Source organism: Pelodiscus sinensis, chromosome 18, assembly GCF_049634645.1.
Source record: "Pelodiscus sinensis isolate JC-2024 chromosome 18, ASM4963464v1, whole genome shotgun sequence".
In the NCBI taxonomy this organism is placed as follows: domain Eukaryota; kingdom Metazoa; phylum Chordata; order Testudines; family Trionychidae; genus Pelodiscus; species Pelodiscus sinensis.
The window spans coordinates 27,253,143-27,267,193 of NC_134728.1; the positions used below are offsets into that span (position 1 = coordinate 27,253,143).

The following is a 14,051-nucleotide window of genomic DNA, read 5'->3' on the forward strand; positions in this document are numbered from 1 at the left end:
ACAAGCCACCTGCACTTGTGGCCTAACTTAGGGTTTGAAAAGCTATTGACATTAACCCATCTAACCACCTTGTGCTTGCCCAGTCAGGTTTGCTAAATCAGATGATTATTAGATGTCTTCACCACCAACCTCTCTTTCTCTTTCAGGCTCTGCTGGAATTTCTTAGTAAAGTTGTTGCTAGGGAGAAAAAGAACAAAATGAATCTCTGGAATGTTTCCACAGTCATTGCTCCAAATCTCTTCATGCATAAAGGACTGGCAAATAAGATCCCAGAAGGGAAGGAGAAGCAGCTGGCAGAAGGGGCTGCAGACGTTGTGCGGATGATGATCCATTACCAAGACTTGCTCTGGACTGTAAGTCACGTGGCTGTTTGTGGGATGATAGCAAGCTGAGTGTGACTCAGTGAGATAATCCTGGAGATCTTAAAAGAAACAGAACTCTGCAGACAAGTTGTTTGGCTAAACTCTGTTGCTATCTTTGCTGCTCTGAGGGCACATAGGCGAGTGTTGTGTTATGTCTATTGAATGTTGCTGGGTTTTAGGGAGTCTTTCCTATTTACAGTAGAAGTCTTTGAAAGTCTCACTGATTTCTCTGCAGGACACCTGGCTTATGGGTGTGATAGACATAAAGAGTCCCTTAAAGAGCACTGCATGTTGCTGGAGTGATTTTTCTGCAGATGTCCCAAGTGGCTTTCTTCTTCTGCAGGGTTGAAAATGGGTGGGAATTTGCCACCCTCCATTCACCATTGAGCCCGTTAGCCTTTTAACGTAGGGAAAACATACACATGCGCCAGTATAACTGCCAATGTATATTGCAGCCATGCTTCCTGAGTAGCTATAGAAATGAACTGTCTAGTCCTTGAATGTATTCATCCACATGCCCTTCTCCATTTATTCTATTTTTACAGTTTGTTTTTATTTCCCTTAGATCTCCTCTTTCCTGGTAGCTCAAGTGAGAAAACTGAATGAGAGCAGCAGCCGGAGGTACCTGTTCTACGACAAACGGATCAAAAACTTGCTACGGAAGATTCACACAGACAAGGACAAGGTGGAGAAGAACCAGGCAGAAGTAAGCAAGCTGAATCCTCTCAGAAGAGGGTTGAATAAGGATTTCCTGCTAAACATCCTCTCATGAATGAGAAGTGTTTGCCAGTGGGGTACTTTTTTCTTTTTAAAGAGAATTAAAGAGAAACAACCTTAGAAACATTAGAACAAACACCTCATTCATCTCACTGGCTTGCTGCAAAATGCCTAATACGCTTAATGCCAGGTCTACACTATGGGAGACAGTCATCCTAAGATACGCAACTCCAGTTGTGAGAATAGCATAGCTGGAGTCAATGTACCTTACGTCAAATTTTTGCGATGACATCTCTATGGGAGGTCAGAGGAGAAACTCTCTCATCGACTTCCCATACTCCTCCTCACCCCGTGGAGTATTATGGTCGATGGAGGTGCCATCAGTGGTCGACTTAGCAGGTCTTTACTAGACCTGCTAAAATCAGACTCTGGGGTAAGTTTAAACCTGGCCTTACTAAATTTCTCAGTTCTGTGGTCTAAATGCTATGTGCTCTCAGGATTGTATGTGAGGACGGAAATCTGAAATGGTGGTGGTTGGTGCAGCTGAGAAGACAAGATTCAAGTATAAACTTGATACAACTGAGGGTTTGGCCCTGTAACACACACAGTCTGTGTCTCGATTACATCACTCTTTCAACAGAGGGATGTAAATTAGGCACTTCGAAATTGCAAATGAAGCCGGGATTTGAATTTCCCGTGCTTCATTTGCATAATTACATTCTGGCGCGCTTTAAAAAAACCTCAGTTTACAGGCGCTTTCATAAAAGCCTTCCCTTTTTGAAAGAACCACGTCTGGACTGCAGTTTTTCTTTCAAAATAGCTCTTTCTCGTAAGAGCGCCATAACTTGATTATGGAAATGAAGCACGGGAAATTCAAATCCGGCTTCATTTGCAATTTCGAAGTGCCTAATTTACATCCCTCTCTCGAAAGAGGGAAGTAATCTATACACAGCCACACTGGCTTATCTTACTGATGCATAGTGACTCTTATTGCAAGTGCCAGCTAGAAACCTAGAGACAAGGGCAGCAGCCTTCGGATACCTGTCCATCTCTCCTGCTATGCTTTTGTGCTCCCAAAACACTTGTTCTTATGACTAGGATTCCATCATACAGGATTAATGAGTAAAGATGCTGGATATTAGAAAATAATAGATCCATGACTAGAGATCATAAGCTGTGAGATCATACAAAGTATAGTCATTCACTGCGTTTGTTTCCACATAATTTTCTTTCCCATGGATACTGACAAATCCTACCCAAATTGTGTTTAAAGCAAGTTGCCAAACAGGAGCCTCTCTTTCCCTTTAATAAATAAATAAATGTGCCAAAAGTAGACCCATGATGTACCTGCAAATTTTGACTTTTACTATTAAACAATTAGAGATCCCACATCAATTAAACAAAATGGAGGTCACTCTCAAATCCCACACATGCACCTTATCACTGTGGAAAAGCGACACCTCTTTAGAGTTAGCAACAATCTGCTGTGATGCAACAAAAATATAATTTTAGTAGGAAGAACTGTGTGTGTTGGGACAGCCACTATAAAACTTTTAAAAAGCTATGCAGAGAATGGAAGTTCAGTTTTAAGGATTTTGAGGCTTTTGAAATTTTGGCTTTCTGAATGGAACCAAAACAGTTTTGAAATTCTTTAAAAAAAAAAAAAAAAATTGGGTTGTGCAGAACGTTTTATTTTGACCAAATAAAAACGTTTTGATTGGAAAATGTTACAGTGGGAAATTTCAATGCTCCCAGAACTTTTCAGTTTTTCTTCCAGGCAAAATGTATCCAATTTGATGTAAGCTTTTTCATTTCAATGGAACTGACTGTTCTCACAGGAAAAAAACTACATCAGCGTTTCTACACCAGTTTAAATGCCTATACCACTCATAACCACAAGAGGACAGCCACACTTGTTCTATTCCAAATTATATCCAAGGGCAGCAATTTCCTCCTTGGCTACAGTATTAAAACAGAAGTTGATTTCTTTAATCGTCACTGTTTTTTAGATACTTCTGTATTTTTACATCTCGACTTGGTGAAATCCAATCAGTGAGTTATTGAATTTGTACTTGTACGTGATTTCCTGCCTCTCTTTAGAAAACTGACACTTCTCTTGTTCTAAAATTCCAGTGTCTTTCTTTTTAAAAACATTTCTCTCCCCCATCTTCTCCCTTCTCCTTCTGTCTTTTTTAGCCTTCCAAGACCGTGAAAGTCCAGACATCTCTGTTGCTGAAGGATTCACTGGAGGTTCATTTGAACAATGGAACTAAAGCTGCTGATGTCCTGAGGCAGTTTCAGAAACACCTCAGCCAGAATGGCTGGAGTATTGTCAACACAGTCAACCTCCTCAAATGGTAAAAGGCTCCTTCACAGTTACAAGCAGACAGTCATCCACTTCCCATGTTTCTCATGCAGGAGGGGGAAGTGCTGGCCAGGGGAGAGGGATTATAAAGTGACTAGCATTCAGAGACTTACACTGGTTTGCTATTCGTATCTTTTGAAGTGTGTTTTGGGAGGAGGAAAGAGGAAACCCTAATCTCTCTTTCAGTTGTGACTATCATCATGTGAGCTTTTGGAGATGTGGAGCAGCTATTGGTCTGCTGCCCCTGGATGCTAGAGAGCAGGTGAACTATAACAATATGCGCATGATCGTTTTAGAGAAGAGTGGGTACCCTTCCCAGGCGGGGAAAAAACTTTATTGGTTTCTGTTGTGAAGACTGCAGTAAACCAGGAGAAGTGGTGTCAGTTTTACTTAGCCAAAATATCACTTTTTGTGAAAACCCAGACAATTGCTTGTATGTGGCAGCATTTTCAGGAGGCATACATTGCTGCATCTGTTGCATCGCATCCCTAAGCTGGGTATGTTCAGGCTTAAGGGGGCAAGGGAAAAGGCGCAAAGCTGTCACATTAGATTGGAAAGAATTAGCACTAATATCCCAATAATCAGCTACAATCTCTGCCAAAGGCTGCTGCAGCGTTCCTTACACAGACCAAGCTGTTGATCCAAGGTGATGGCTGCTGATAGAGATTGATTTTGTGCCTTTGATTTTTTCTCTCTGAGAAGCTAGTCCTTTGCCAGCCCTTTGTGGTCTCATAGCAGCAAGGAATGTCTGCCTTGCTTCGGTCTTAGGTGATCTTTTCAAGAGTTGCTTTCCTAGAACATGAGGGCTTTCTACTGCACTATACCCTGTAGCTTCTCTTACCCTGCTAGTCTTGGAAATATGAACTTCTGGATTTGCATGAGGTTATTCCAGCCTGTCTTGGACAAAACCCAGTTACAATGCTGTGTTTCTTCTTTGTCTCCTGCAGTAACGGTGCTGTCGATTCGATGAACCTGCTCCTGTATGAAGTAGGCGGCAATATAAGTACGTGAGATTGGAGTCTGAATAACTACAAATCTGTTCTTGGTGCTGAGGCATTAGTGGGGAGTTAAAGTCTGGCTGGGGGAGAGGGTTCTGATAAAGATGGAGCAAAACTGTATTCACTGGGTGAAATTCACCCAAGTACACAGGGCCCATACAAGACTCTCTGTTGCCTAAGCGATTTGAGGAGTCCTGCCAGTGACTACCCCGCTCAATAGAGGGGGCCAATAAACAATGGGCCCAATAAACAATGTCAAAACCTAAGCGTTCCAAAGAACTCAGCGCCGACCGTTGTAGTCAGCTCCCCTTGAGAACAATGGGACCTTGTGGGTGCTGATCTCTATAAAATTGGCCTAGTTGGTGCAGGTGCCTGCAGTAGAGATGTCTTCTAAAATGTGGCCCAAAAATGGTTCGGCCTTATTAAGAAACTCCTGTCTGAAATGCAATGGAACAAGGTACTTGTGTACTACTTTTCACAGCGATGCAATGACCTGCAGAACTTGCTAGTGGCTTTAACAGCAAGCTAGGAAGACATCTAGAGCAATGGCATCCCATCCTGTGCCATCTTCTAGTTTACATACAGGTTTTCTAACCAAACTAAACTTTATTCTAATGAGTAACTCCATTGTACACCGTGCTCTGTTTAAAGACTGAGTCTGCAGCACTGGTGAACTGAATCTCTACCATAATACAACAATGATGCTGTACATCTATAACGTTAGAGGAGAAGGCTAATACTGCTGGAAAGTTTGCTCACTAATGTTTGGGTTGTCTTTCCCTGATAGCAGCTAGTTCAACTGGTTCAAGGCTCTAGTTGGTCACCGCTTGTATTGTGGAAGCTGATATGGTTTGTTATGGTATTAGGAGAGTGGATCTTTAAAGATTCCTAGTGAGTACAGAGGGTATGGAGGTAAGGTAGCATGGACTAACCGTGAAGATGGAGTTTCAGTAATACCTGTTTTAAATGGACACGTGTTTGTGATTGTCTGGAGAATATCTACCTGCGTAGATGCCTGACTGTCTGTTTGATAGAAGCAGTTTAATCTCTTCTATGAGATCCAAAGGCTGTGAGTGATCTGTATGAAGGTGTTCACCAGGTCAAAAGTTCTTTGCCATTCATACTGTTATGGGCCTTTATAGTGATAAAAGGCCAAAGCAAGGAATGAGGGTGGGAGATGGGTTCACTGTAGGAACTGAAACTAGTAACAAGAATGTAACTTCAAGGATTCATATGTCATGAAGGCACACGATCAACTTCTACTGGCGCTTCACACACACACACACACACACACACACACACACACACACACACACGCGTGCGCAAGACTGAGCAAAACACTGAGCTTCATTTTTCATTAGCTGCCAGGCCTTTATTCAAAATACATAGAGCTGTTGGCAGGACAAAGTATTGTCACATGTAAGTATTGTAGAGGCAGGTACCTCCCCCTATATGTATTTCTTTAAACTCATGATACTAAGCTGAATGAGAAATACTCACATGCTTAATGTTCGATGAAGGCTCATTATCTTACTGAGTCAGAGATGTACTTCTGTAGTTAATAGAATTGTTGCATTACTCTTTATGCTTCTATTCTAGTCTACCAGTTCTGTACACAGACTGGGGGGTAACAGGGAAGAGGGCTGACAGAATTGGCCCGTGGGCAAGGTGGAGGGGGGACCTGGCTCGGCACTCCTGGAAAGGGTGGGGCCACGGGAGGAAAGGCGAGGGCTGGGGGCTCTTCAGCACTGCCCAGTGTGCCACCCAGCACTCCGGTATTGATATAAAGGGTCTGGCGCTCCAATAGCTGTTGCGATACTGGCAGCCAGGTGCCCCTGACCCTTTTGAGTCACTGGACTCCAGGGCAGTTGCCCCCTTTGCTGCCCCCTCGTCCCTCCCATGTCGGCAGGCCTGTGTACAGCAGAACTGCATAAGGAAAATAAAAGATCATCTGATCTCTGGCTGATTAAAAAAGAATGTGTGTTGATTTCTGAATCATTGCTCTGGAATGTGATAAACCTGAGGAAAGTGAAATTGACTAGAAACACACGTGAGAATTACCAATCTGACTTTTAATTGACCAAATGGAAATGAAAAAAAAAGTGAAATAAACAGCATAGATTGTGAAAACCAAATGAAATAAAACCAAATAATACAAGTTCTGCCACCTTCATAAACTAAGGTCATGGTAGTAAGAGTGGTGAAGAAACCTTATTTTTAAAAAAGTTTAAAGGGAAGATGAAGCTGTAACCCACTTCTGTGTTTATACTTCTCCACAACAACTGCCTGCACACTCCAGCCATGTCTAAACTCAGGGTTGTATGGCTGTAAATACAGCACTGTATGTAGTAGTACAATCCTGTAGCGGGAGTGCAGTAGTTTTGATATCGCTTATCCCTAGATGGAAAAGGGAATAACTGTATTGGTGTGAGTCACTTTTATACTGCTATAACTGTTCGCACTAGGGATGTTGGATAGCAGGCAATAGAATAGTCAACTAACGGCATGAATTCTTAGCAGTTAGTCAGCTATTCTGTAGTGCCTGGCCCCAGTCCCAGGAAGCCCTTGCCATCCCGCACTTCTGCCTTTCTAACTGAGGCAGCAGTATGGGGTACCAGGTGGGAGCCAGTCTGCAAGGGGAGATAGTTTAAAACCCCCCCTACCCTCGTGGATTGTCTGCCTACCGCCCCGGGCTGCTGCCTCTAATAGAGGCAGCAGCACGGGGTGGCAGCAGCCCCTGTCCATGGGAGGTCCAAGCTCCTCGCAGACAGAGGCTGCTGAGGGGATGGAGGAGGCCTTTGCCTGCGGCAAGCCAGGGCCTGCCCCCACACCCCACTGCAGCATGGTGGGAGGTAGGGAAGAGGCAGCACTGGGGAGCCCATGCGAGGAGAACCAGCTTTTAAGCCAGCTCCCCCCAGCACCAGCTCCTGCTTCCCCAACACCCCTTGCCAGAGGCAGCAAGGGAGAGAATGCGAGTAGTCGACTAGATCAGGGGTTCCCAAACTTTTTGACACGGGGACCAGTAAATCCAGTCATGAGCTTTTGGAGGACTGGTAACATTCATTTGCATATTTGCATATACAATAAGCAAATGATGAATATTCAAATAAGTTGTTTCTGGTCCTCCCAAAGCCCCCAGTGCCAGCGTTAGCAAAGCTTTTGATACAGTCACCCACAATATTCTTGCCAGCAAGTTAAGGGAATATGGATTGGATAAATGGACTGTAAGATGGATAGAAAGCTGGCTAGATCAGGGTTTCCCAAACTTTTTACTTTACTTGGAACCCATTTTTTTTTTCAGTACTGTCTTTTGCAGCCCTAAAATATAAATGCATATGAAAAAAAAAAAAGAATGAAAAAAATTTCAGTGTTTCACCTGGCTGCATCCTCCACCCAGCCTTGGCCAGGGACTGGGAGACCCGGCACCCCAGGAGCACTTCAGGAGGTGGGAGCAGGTGCAGATTCGGGATAGGGTATCAGGCTAAGAGGGAGGGTGGAAGGAAGGGTAGTGCTGCCAGGTGTCTGGTTTTGTACTGGACAGTCCGGTATTTGAAGGTTTTGTCTGGGAAAGAAATTGAGAAATTACCAGACATATAAAATGCCTGGTATTTTCTAATTAGGTACGTTTTATTATAATTAAGTGTATCAGTCCTTAGCTGCCTGGCTGGTAGATGTGCTCCCGCTGTCTGAGTGTGTCTACCTGCCGGGCAGTTGGCAACTACTCCAGGGAGGGTATGTGGGGGGGGAGGGGCAAAATGGAATCCCTGGCCAGATTCACTCGTTTGCCAGGGTCTGCATGTGCCTAGGTCAGTCCCGCTCCCCCCACTTCTCTTCCCGATCTCCCCAGTCCAGTCCTGCTTCTAGTGGCCGGTTCCCCCCGCCACCCACCAATCTTCCCCCAATGACCCCAGCCCCGCTGCCCCCGTCCAGCCCTGCTTCCGGCAGCTGATTCTCCCATCCTCCTCCTCCTGATTCCCTGCCCCCAGCCAGCTCCCCCTCCCCCCGTGCAGCCCTGGTTCCGCCGCCTGCCCTCTTCTATATCCGCCACCAGACAGCCCCGCTAAACCCAACCCTGCTTCTGCCGCCCGCCCACCCACCCATCTCTGCGGGACAGCGCCGCTGCCCCCCACCCTGCATCCGCCGCGCACGTGCCCGGATCTCCACGGGACAGCCCCACTCCTCCAGTCCTGCTTTCGTCACCCGCATCTCCACGGGACAGCCCTGCCGCTCCCAGCCCTGCTTTCGCTGCCCGCCTGGATCTCTGCGGGACAGACCCGCCACTCCCAGCCCTGCTTTCGCTGCCCGCCTGGATCTCTGCAGGACAGACCCGCCACTCCCAGCCCTGCTTTCGCTGCCCGCCTGGATCTCTGCGGGACAGACCCGCCACTCCCAGCCCTGCTTTTGCCGCCCGCCCAGATCTCCATGGAGAGCCGCGCCGCTCCTAGCCCTGCTTTTGCTGCCCGCCCGCCTGCCCGGATCTCCACTGAGACAGCCCCACTGCTCCCAGCACTGCTTCCTGGCGGCTGGTTCTTCTCCCCTCCTACCAGCCCTCCCTGCTCTGCTTCTCTCCTGGCAGCCATGCCGAGGCCCGGTATTTTTTTCCTGGGCCGGGGCCCATAGTTTGGGAAACACTGGACTAGATGAACCGATAAGCCTAGGTTTATCAGTTAATTGTCTAGTTGACTACTTGTTGACATCCCTAGTTCACACTAGGACTTTTTACCAGTATCATTTCAGTAAAAGGAATCCCACCCATAACCAAATTGTTATGCCAATAGGACTTTCTAGTGCAGACTAAGCCTCAGATCATATTCCAGCAGTGCACAAACAAGCAACAGAACTCCATATGTGCAAACCCCATCACGGAGGGAGAATTGTACCTCTCATACCTGAAGTGCATGGGTAAAGTTGGATGTTCACAGATGAAAACCCTGGCTTCTCATCACGGACCATGTTTCAAGCCCATTTCTAAAAACAACAGTAGCTATTTTTAGGACTTATGGACTTAGTTTGCTCTAAACCACTATACATATATATATTTAAAGTACTTTTCATGTGCATAGCACTATTCAAATTTATAGGTGCAAAATGCTTTTTTAAAATGTTTATTTTATCCAACAGGTGAACATTGCCTGGATCCAGATACATATCTCTTAGACTTGTACCACATCAACCCCCATGCTGAATGGATTATAAGACAAAATCCGTCCTTTCCACGGATGCTCTAGGGAAAGCATGAATTAAAATAAACTTTTGTTTCAAGTTTGTGGGCGGGAGCAGAAAGCTAAAACTTTTTTTTTTTTTAATGAACATGGCATATGGGCATGGAAGAAAGCTGCTACTTTGGATGGAAATAAGTGGTGGTGATTGGTTTTGGTTTTTACTACTACTTGGTTAAAGAAGGCAGGAAAAAAGAGCATGTGAGAGTTGGTAACCAGCGGGAGTCAACATTAGATTACAGAATCCTGAAGGTGTGAATACTCTTCATAAAGCACCTGCAGACAAAGCTGCAGAGGAAGTGGGGGAAGACCACTCCTGGAGGAAGAACCTGGTAGAATTTCTTAATCCTTTTGGGTTTGGATTGTTCTTTATTTTGGCCACACCCTCATTTTGGAGGGGAGAGATGGTCAAATCAACTAGCACTAACAGTCTAGTCTCTTTGTGTTGCATTTGTTAAATTTTATGGACTTTTCAGCAAGTGTCACATGTATAATTTTCTCCCCCAGCCCCAAAATCTGTGTTCTCTGAAAAGTGTGAGGATGCTTCTGGTTTTTTTTTTCGTGCAGGGATGTAATGTATGCCTGGAGAGTTTGACCTCCCTCAAGTAACATCTACAGTTAAAACTGTGCACAAAATAACTTCCTGGAAAACCTGAGACTTGGTATCAACCCTTCTTCATATGGACCAGCTGGTAGAGGAATCATGCCAAGGAGGGGCTGCTTCCTGTCCATGCACAGGTCCTGTTGATAAGAAATGCTCCCAAGATGAAAAGTGCTTCCACACTGAAAGTACCAGCATCTTGTTTTGCTTTAGATCATCTCTGCCATATAAAGGTGGCAGCGAAGAGATTCTGGAACTGTATTTGAGGATTTGCATGTTGTATTTCAAAGCACTTCTGCCCTGATCCAGGAGGCCAAACGAGGCTTGGTTTTGGTGTGGCAGATCATATGTTAAGACCTGCAAAAATCAGCATTAATGTGAGGTATAGTCTGACCTGGCCACAGCTTCACACAGCTTCTTGCCATTCTTACCAGAGCAAAGTAACTTAAGTGATGTGCAGTGATCATCTTTCACTGCCAACTTCCTCAGGTTACTGTGGGCCTCTTTAAACTGGCTGCAGTCTTCCATGACATGGGGGTGTGCTTGCTGTGGATTTGGGGAAAGCCCAGAATAGTTACAGGCTATCTGGCAGCATGAACATCAGTGTCCTGGCTTCCTTAAAATTGGAATTGGAATGCAGTTCTGGAACAAACCTCAGAAGCGTTACTGTCCTTTATAGCGGTGCTGAAATACCTTCAGAATGAGGGAGCCAACTATACACAATAGTAGAGGGGGAATGTGCAGCAAATCTGTCCATCAAACTGTACCCCTAGCATGTGATAAATGTATTTTAAACATTCATGTGGCACAGAGAGGACTGTCCTTCAAGTATACTTCAGAAAGTCTTCCTTTGCCTCCAGGGTGGATAAGGATGGGCAATCTCAGTATTATTTCTTTCCCTAATTGAATTGTTTCCATAGCTGTCTTATCTGAGCCTCTTTACTGTTTTCTCAGGAGGATGATTAGCTGTTGCTTTTCCCTGTCTTGGAATCATAACGTTTCTTAAGAGCACTTCAGATGCAGATTTCTTTTCCTTTTTTCATCCCAGTTAAATTCTTTTGGGATGATTAAAATGCTTGAGAAACAGCTAAGCCATATTCTGCTTAATTCTTCTTAGTCCTGCTGTTCATGTATTTGTGCTGCTGACTTTTTAAAATGTTTGTGTATTTGAGTGTCTATTGCTTGTTTCAATTTTTTTTAGATTAAAGTTCTGATGGATCGATACACAGATTTGAGGGATCATCACTTTCTTCCACCTTCCTAATCCTTTTAAAAAAACCCAACTAAATAACAATCTGAAATGTTAAGTGAATATTTTCAAAAGGGACTAACGAGTATGGTGTCTCAATGTTGAGAGCTGTAAGGGGGACACTTACTTAGGGCCCAGTTTTCAGAGGATGGATGCCTCCCAACTCCTGAAAACCAGGCTCTTAGTAGTTTGGGTCCTCAAAGCACAAGGACCACAAATTACTGGTCACTTCCAAAAATCTTGGCTCAAATGATTTGTTATAAGCATAAGCAAAACAACAAAACCCCAGGGAATTAACAATGTGAATGCAGTACTCCAAAATCATGGCTGCTGCATGGTGGCACGTTTTTAGATACCAAGGGCCCATCTCATGAAGGGAGTGGGAGTTAGATGAGCCCATCCTACTGAGGAGCTCATACTGTAAGATTTACTCCTGACAGTTGTAAATTGCAAAGCTTTCCTTTTTCACCTCCACCCATAGGCTACGTACTAGCCTAGGTGGCTTTATATATGTATATTTTTCCAATGTAAAACTTATCTAGTGACATTTCACAAGTTATTACAATAAATCTGCAATCAGGATCTGGAGCAGGGCATTCCTACTAAGTGCAAACAAACGACTCCCTTCTCTCCAAGCTGACTTTGCATTTCCTTCTTAAACCTAAATCCAGTTGTTCAGAGAGATGGCACGATATGAATGCTTCAGAATTGTGGGAGATGCTGATCAATTGGCTCCTGGGGGTGATGCTTTACAGTTATCAGTAGGAGAGAGATTCTACATCTTAGGCTATTTTTTCCAAAGTTTTCGAATCTCTATACAAATTCACATCTAATTTGCGCACTCAGTTAACTGTTACTCATCCAGTTGCAGGTACAGTGGTCTGGCTTGTGCATGCAAATTAAAGGTGTGTCGTGCACATTTAAAAAAAAAATCTGACCTGTGTGCATTGAGACCATCAATGCCCTTTATACTTGGGCAGTGGCCAATGCTGTGGTGAAGGAGATGGTGCATGCTTTTAAAAAATATAGTTCAGGTACAAAGATGAACAGTAGCAGGAACATAGTCCAAATTGCACTATAGGACTCTGGGGTTTTTTGGTATGAGGAGTATTTTATAGTGCTATCATAACTGTGTGTTCTGATCAGCTAAAAGAGCTGGGGAGTGAGGACAAAGGAAAATGCTCCTCCATTTCTATAAAACAGCTCATTTCTTGGTGAGTTTGAGCAAACCAAACAATGTGAAATCAGTGCTGTGAAAACAAGGTTTGAGGGAATATCTCTTGAGGCAGATAGGGTAGGAATATAAAACTGTATTCAAATTGTATGTCAGACTCCTCATTTCTGTTGGTAGAATTAATGTTCTTTTGTATTTTCAGTTTCCTAATTTTGTGTAAAAGATCACATCTGGTGAGATTAGAACAATGTCACCACAATATAAAAGTTTTGTTTTGAACATTAGATTTTAATAATTTTTTACAATATTTTTAATGCTGTATTTAAAATCTACATAATAAAGCAACAAAAGAATCATAATGTTGAGTAAATGGTTTGTCCCATGTTCTAATGACAGGTTATGAAATCTACACTCCAGATAAGATAGCAACTATGATCTTGGCTAAACAAAAATACATGCATGCTACTATGTGAGTATCTGCAGTAGACAAGCCTATATTCTGATCAGTTACACACTGGATTTATGAACTGCATTTGAAGACACTGGCCCAAATTCAGTCTTGGTGGCATACAGTGAGTAAAACTTTGTGCACTATTATTATTTGCAGGATTTGGCCACAAAGAGACAGATATTTGTTGCATTGAAGGTAATGGCAATATTCTTTTAAGTGGGACCAAGATTTGGCCAACCAGAAGGATTCTAGAGTCAAAGTATCAATGATAAATTTTTACAGGTCTTGAAGTGAAATTATCAACATTACAAAAAAAACATAGTGATCATAAATCCTAATACTCACATGGCAAAAAGGCCAATTCAGTCAATTACAGAATGACCTTTTTAAAATAACTTTTGACTTTAGTTCCAGACATTGTTAAGCGATGCGTACATCTTGCCAACTGCTGTGTCTTCCTTGCGGTATGAGACCTGATTCAAACTCTCTCTAAACCAGGGGTCAGCAACCTTTTCAAATCAAAGAGCCAAACTACATACAAATTCAGAACAAGTGGTCAACAGAGCCATGTAAGAATGCTCATATGCATGACTGAAAATATAGGTGATAATATTGATAATTGTCATTAATAGCATAAGTGAAACATTGTAATCAGACTTTATTTAATGGTATTTCTGCATCTTTTCACAAGTTTCTTTGAAGTTTACATCATAACTGGTCAATTCCAACTTCATGCATACATTCAAGCTTCTGTCAATCTTATGGCAGCGGGTTGGGGATGTGGGAGGATGAGGGCTCAGGGCAGGAAGTTCAGGTGTGTGATGGACTCGGGGTTGCAGTGTGCAGATGTGCAGGAGCGCTATGATGCTGCAGCCAGATGGGGGGCTAAACCCCAATTGAGGGCTTGTTGGCCAG

General features: G+C 43.7%; 1 protein-coding gene across 6 annotated transcripts in view; it reads left to right on the top strand.

Moving 5' to 3' along the window:
- ARHGAP40 (Rho GTPase activating protein 40) overlaps positions 1 to 13,038 on the top strand; it is a 91,465-nt gene extending 78,427 nt beyond the window's left edge. For all 6 annotated transcript variants that reach the window (XM_075901341.1, XM_075901342.1, XM_025181639.2 and 3 more), the window contains exons 11-15: positions 147 to 353; positions 928 to 1,068; positions 3,276 to 3,436; positions 4,392 to 4,447; positions 9,564 to 13,038. In XM_075901341.1, coding sequence (XP_075757456.1) covers positions 147 to 353; positions 928 to 1,068; positions 3,276 to 3,436; positions 4,392 to 4,447; positions 9,564 to 9,670 — 672 coding nt within the window. In that variant the 3' untranslated portion in view covers positions 9,671 to 13,038. The remainder of the gene's footprint in view (positions 1 to 146; positions 354 to 927; positions 1,069 to 3,275; positions 3,437 to 4,391; positions 4,448 to 9,563) is intronic.
- Positions 13,039 to 14,051: the final 1,013 nt, after the last annotated feature.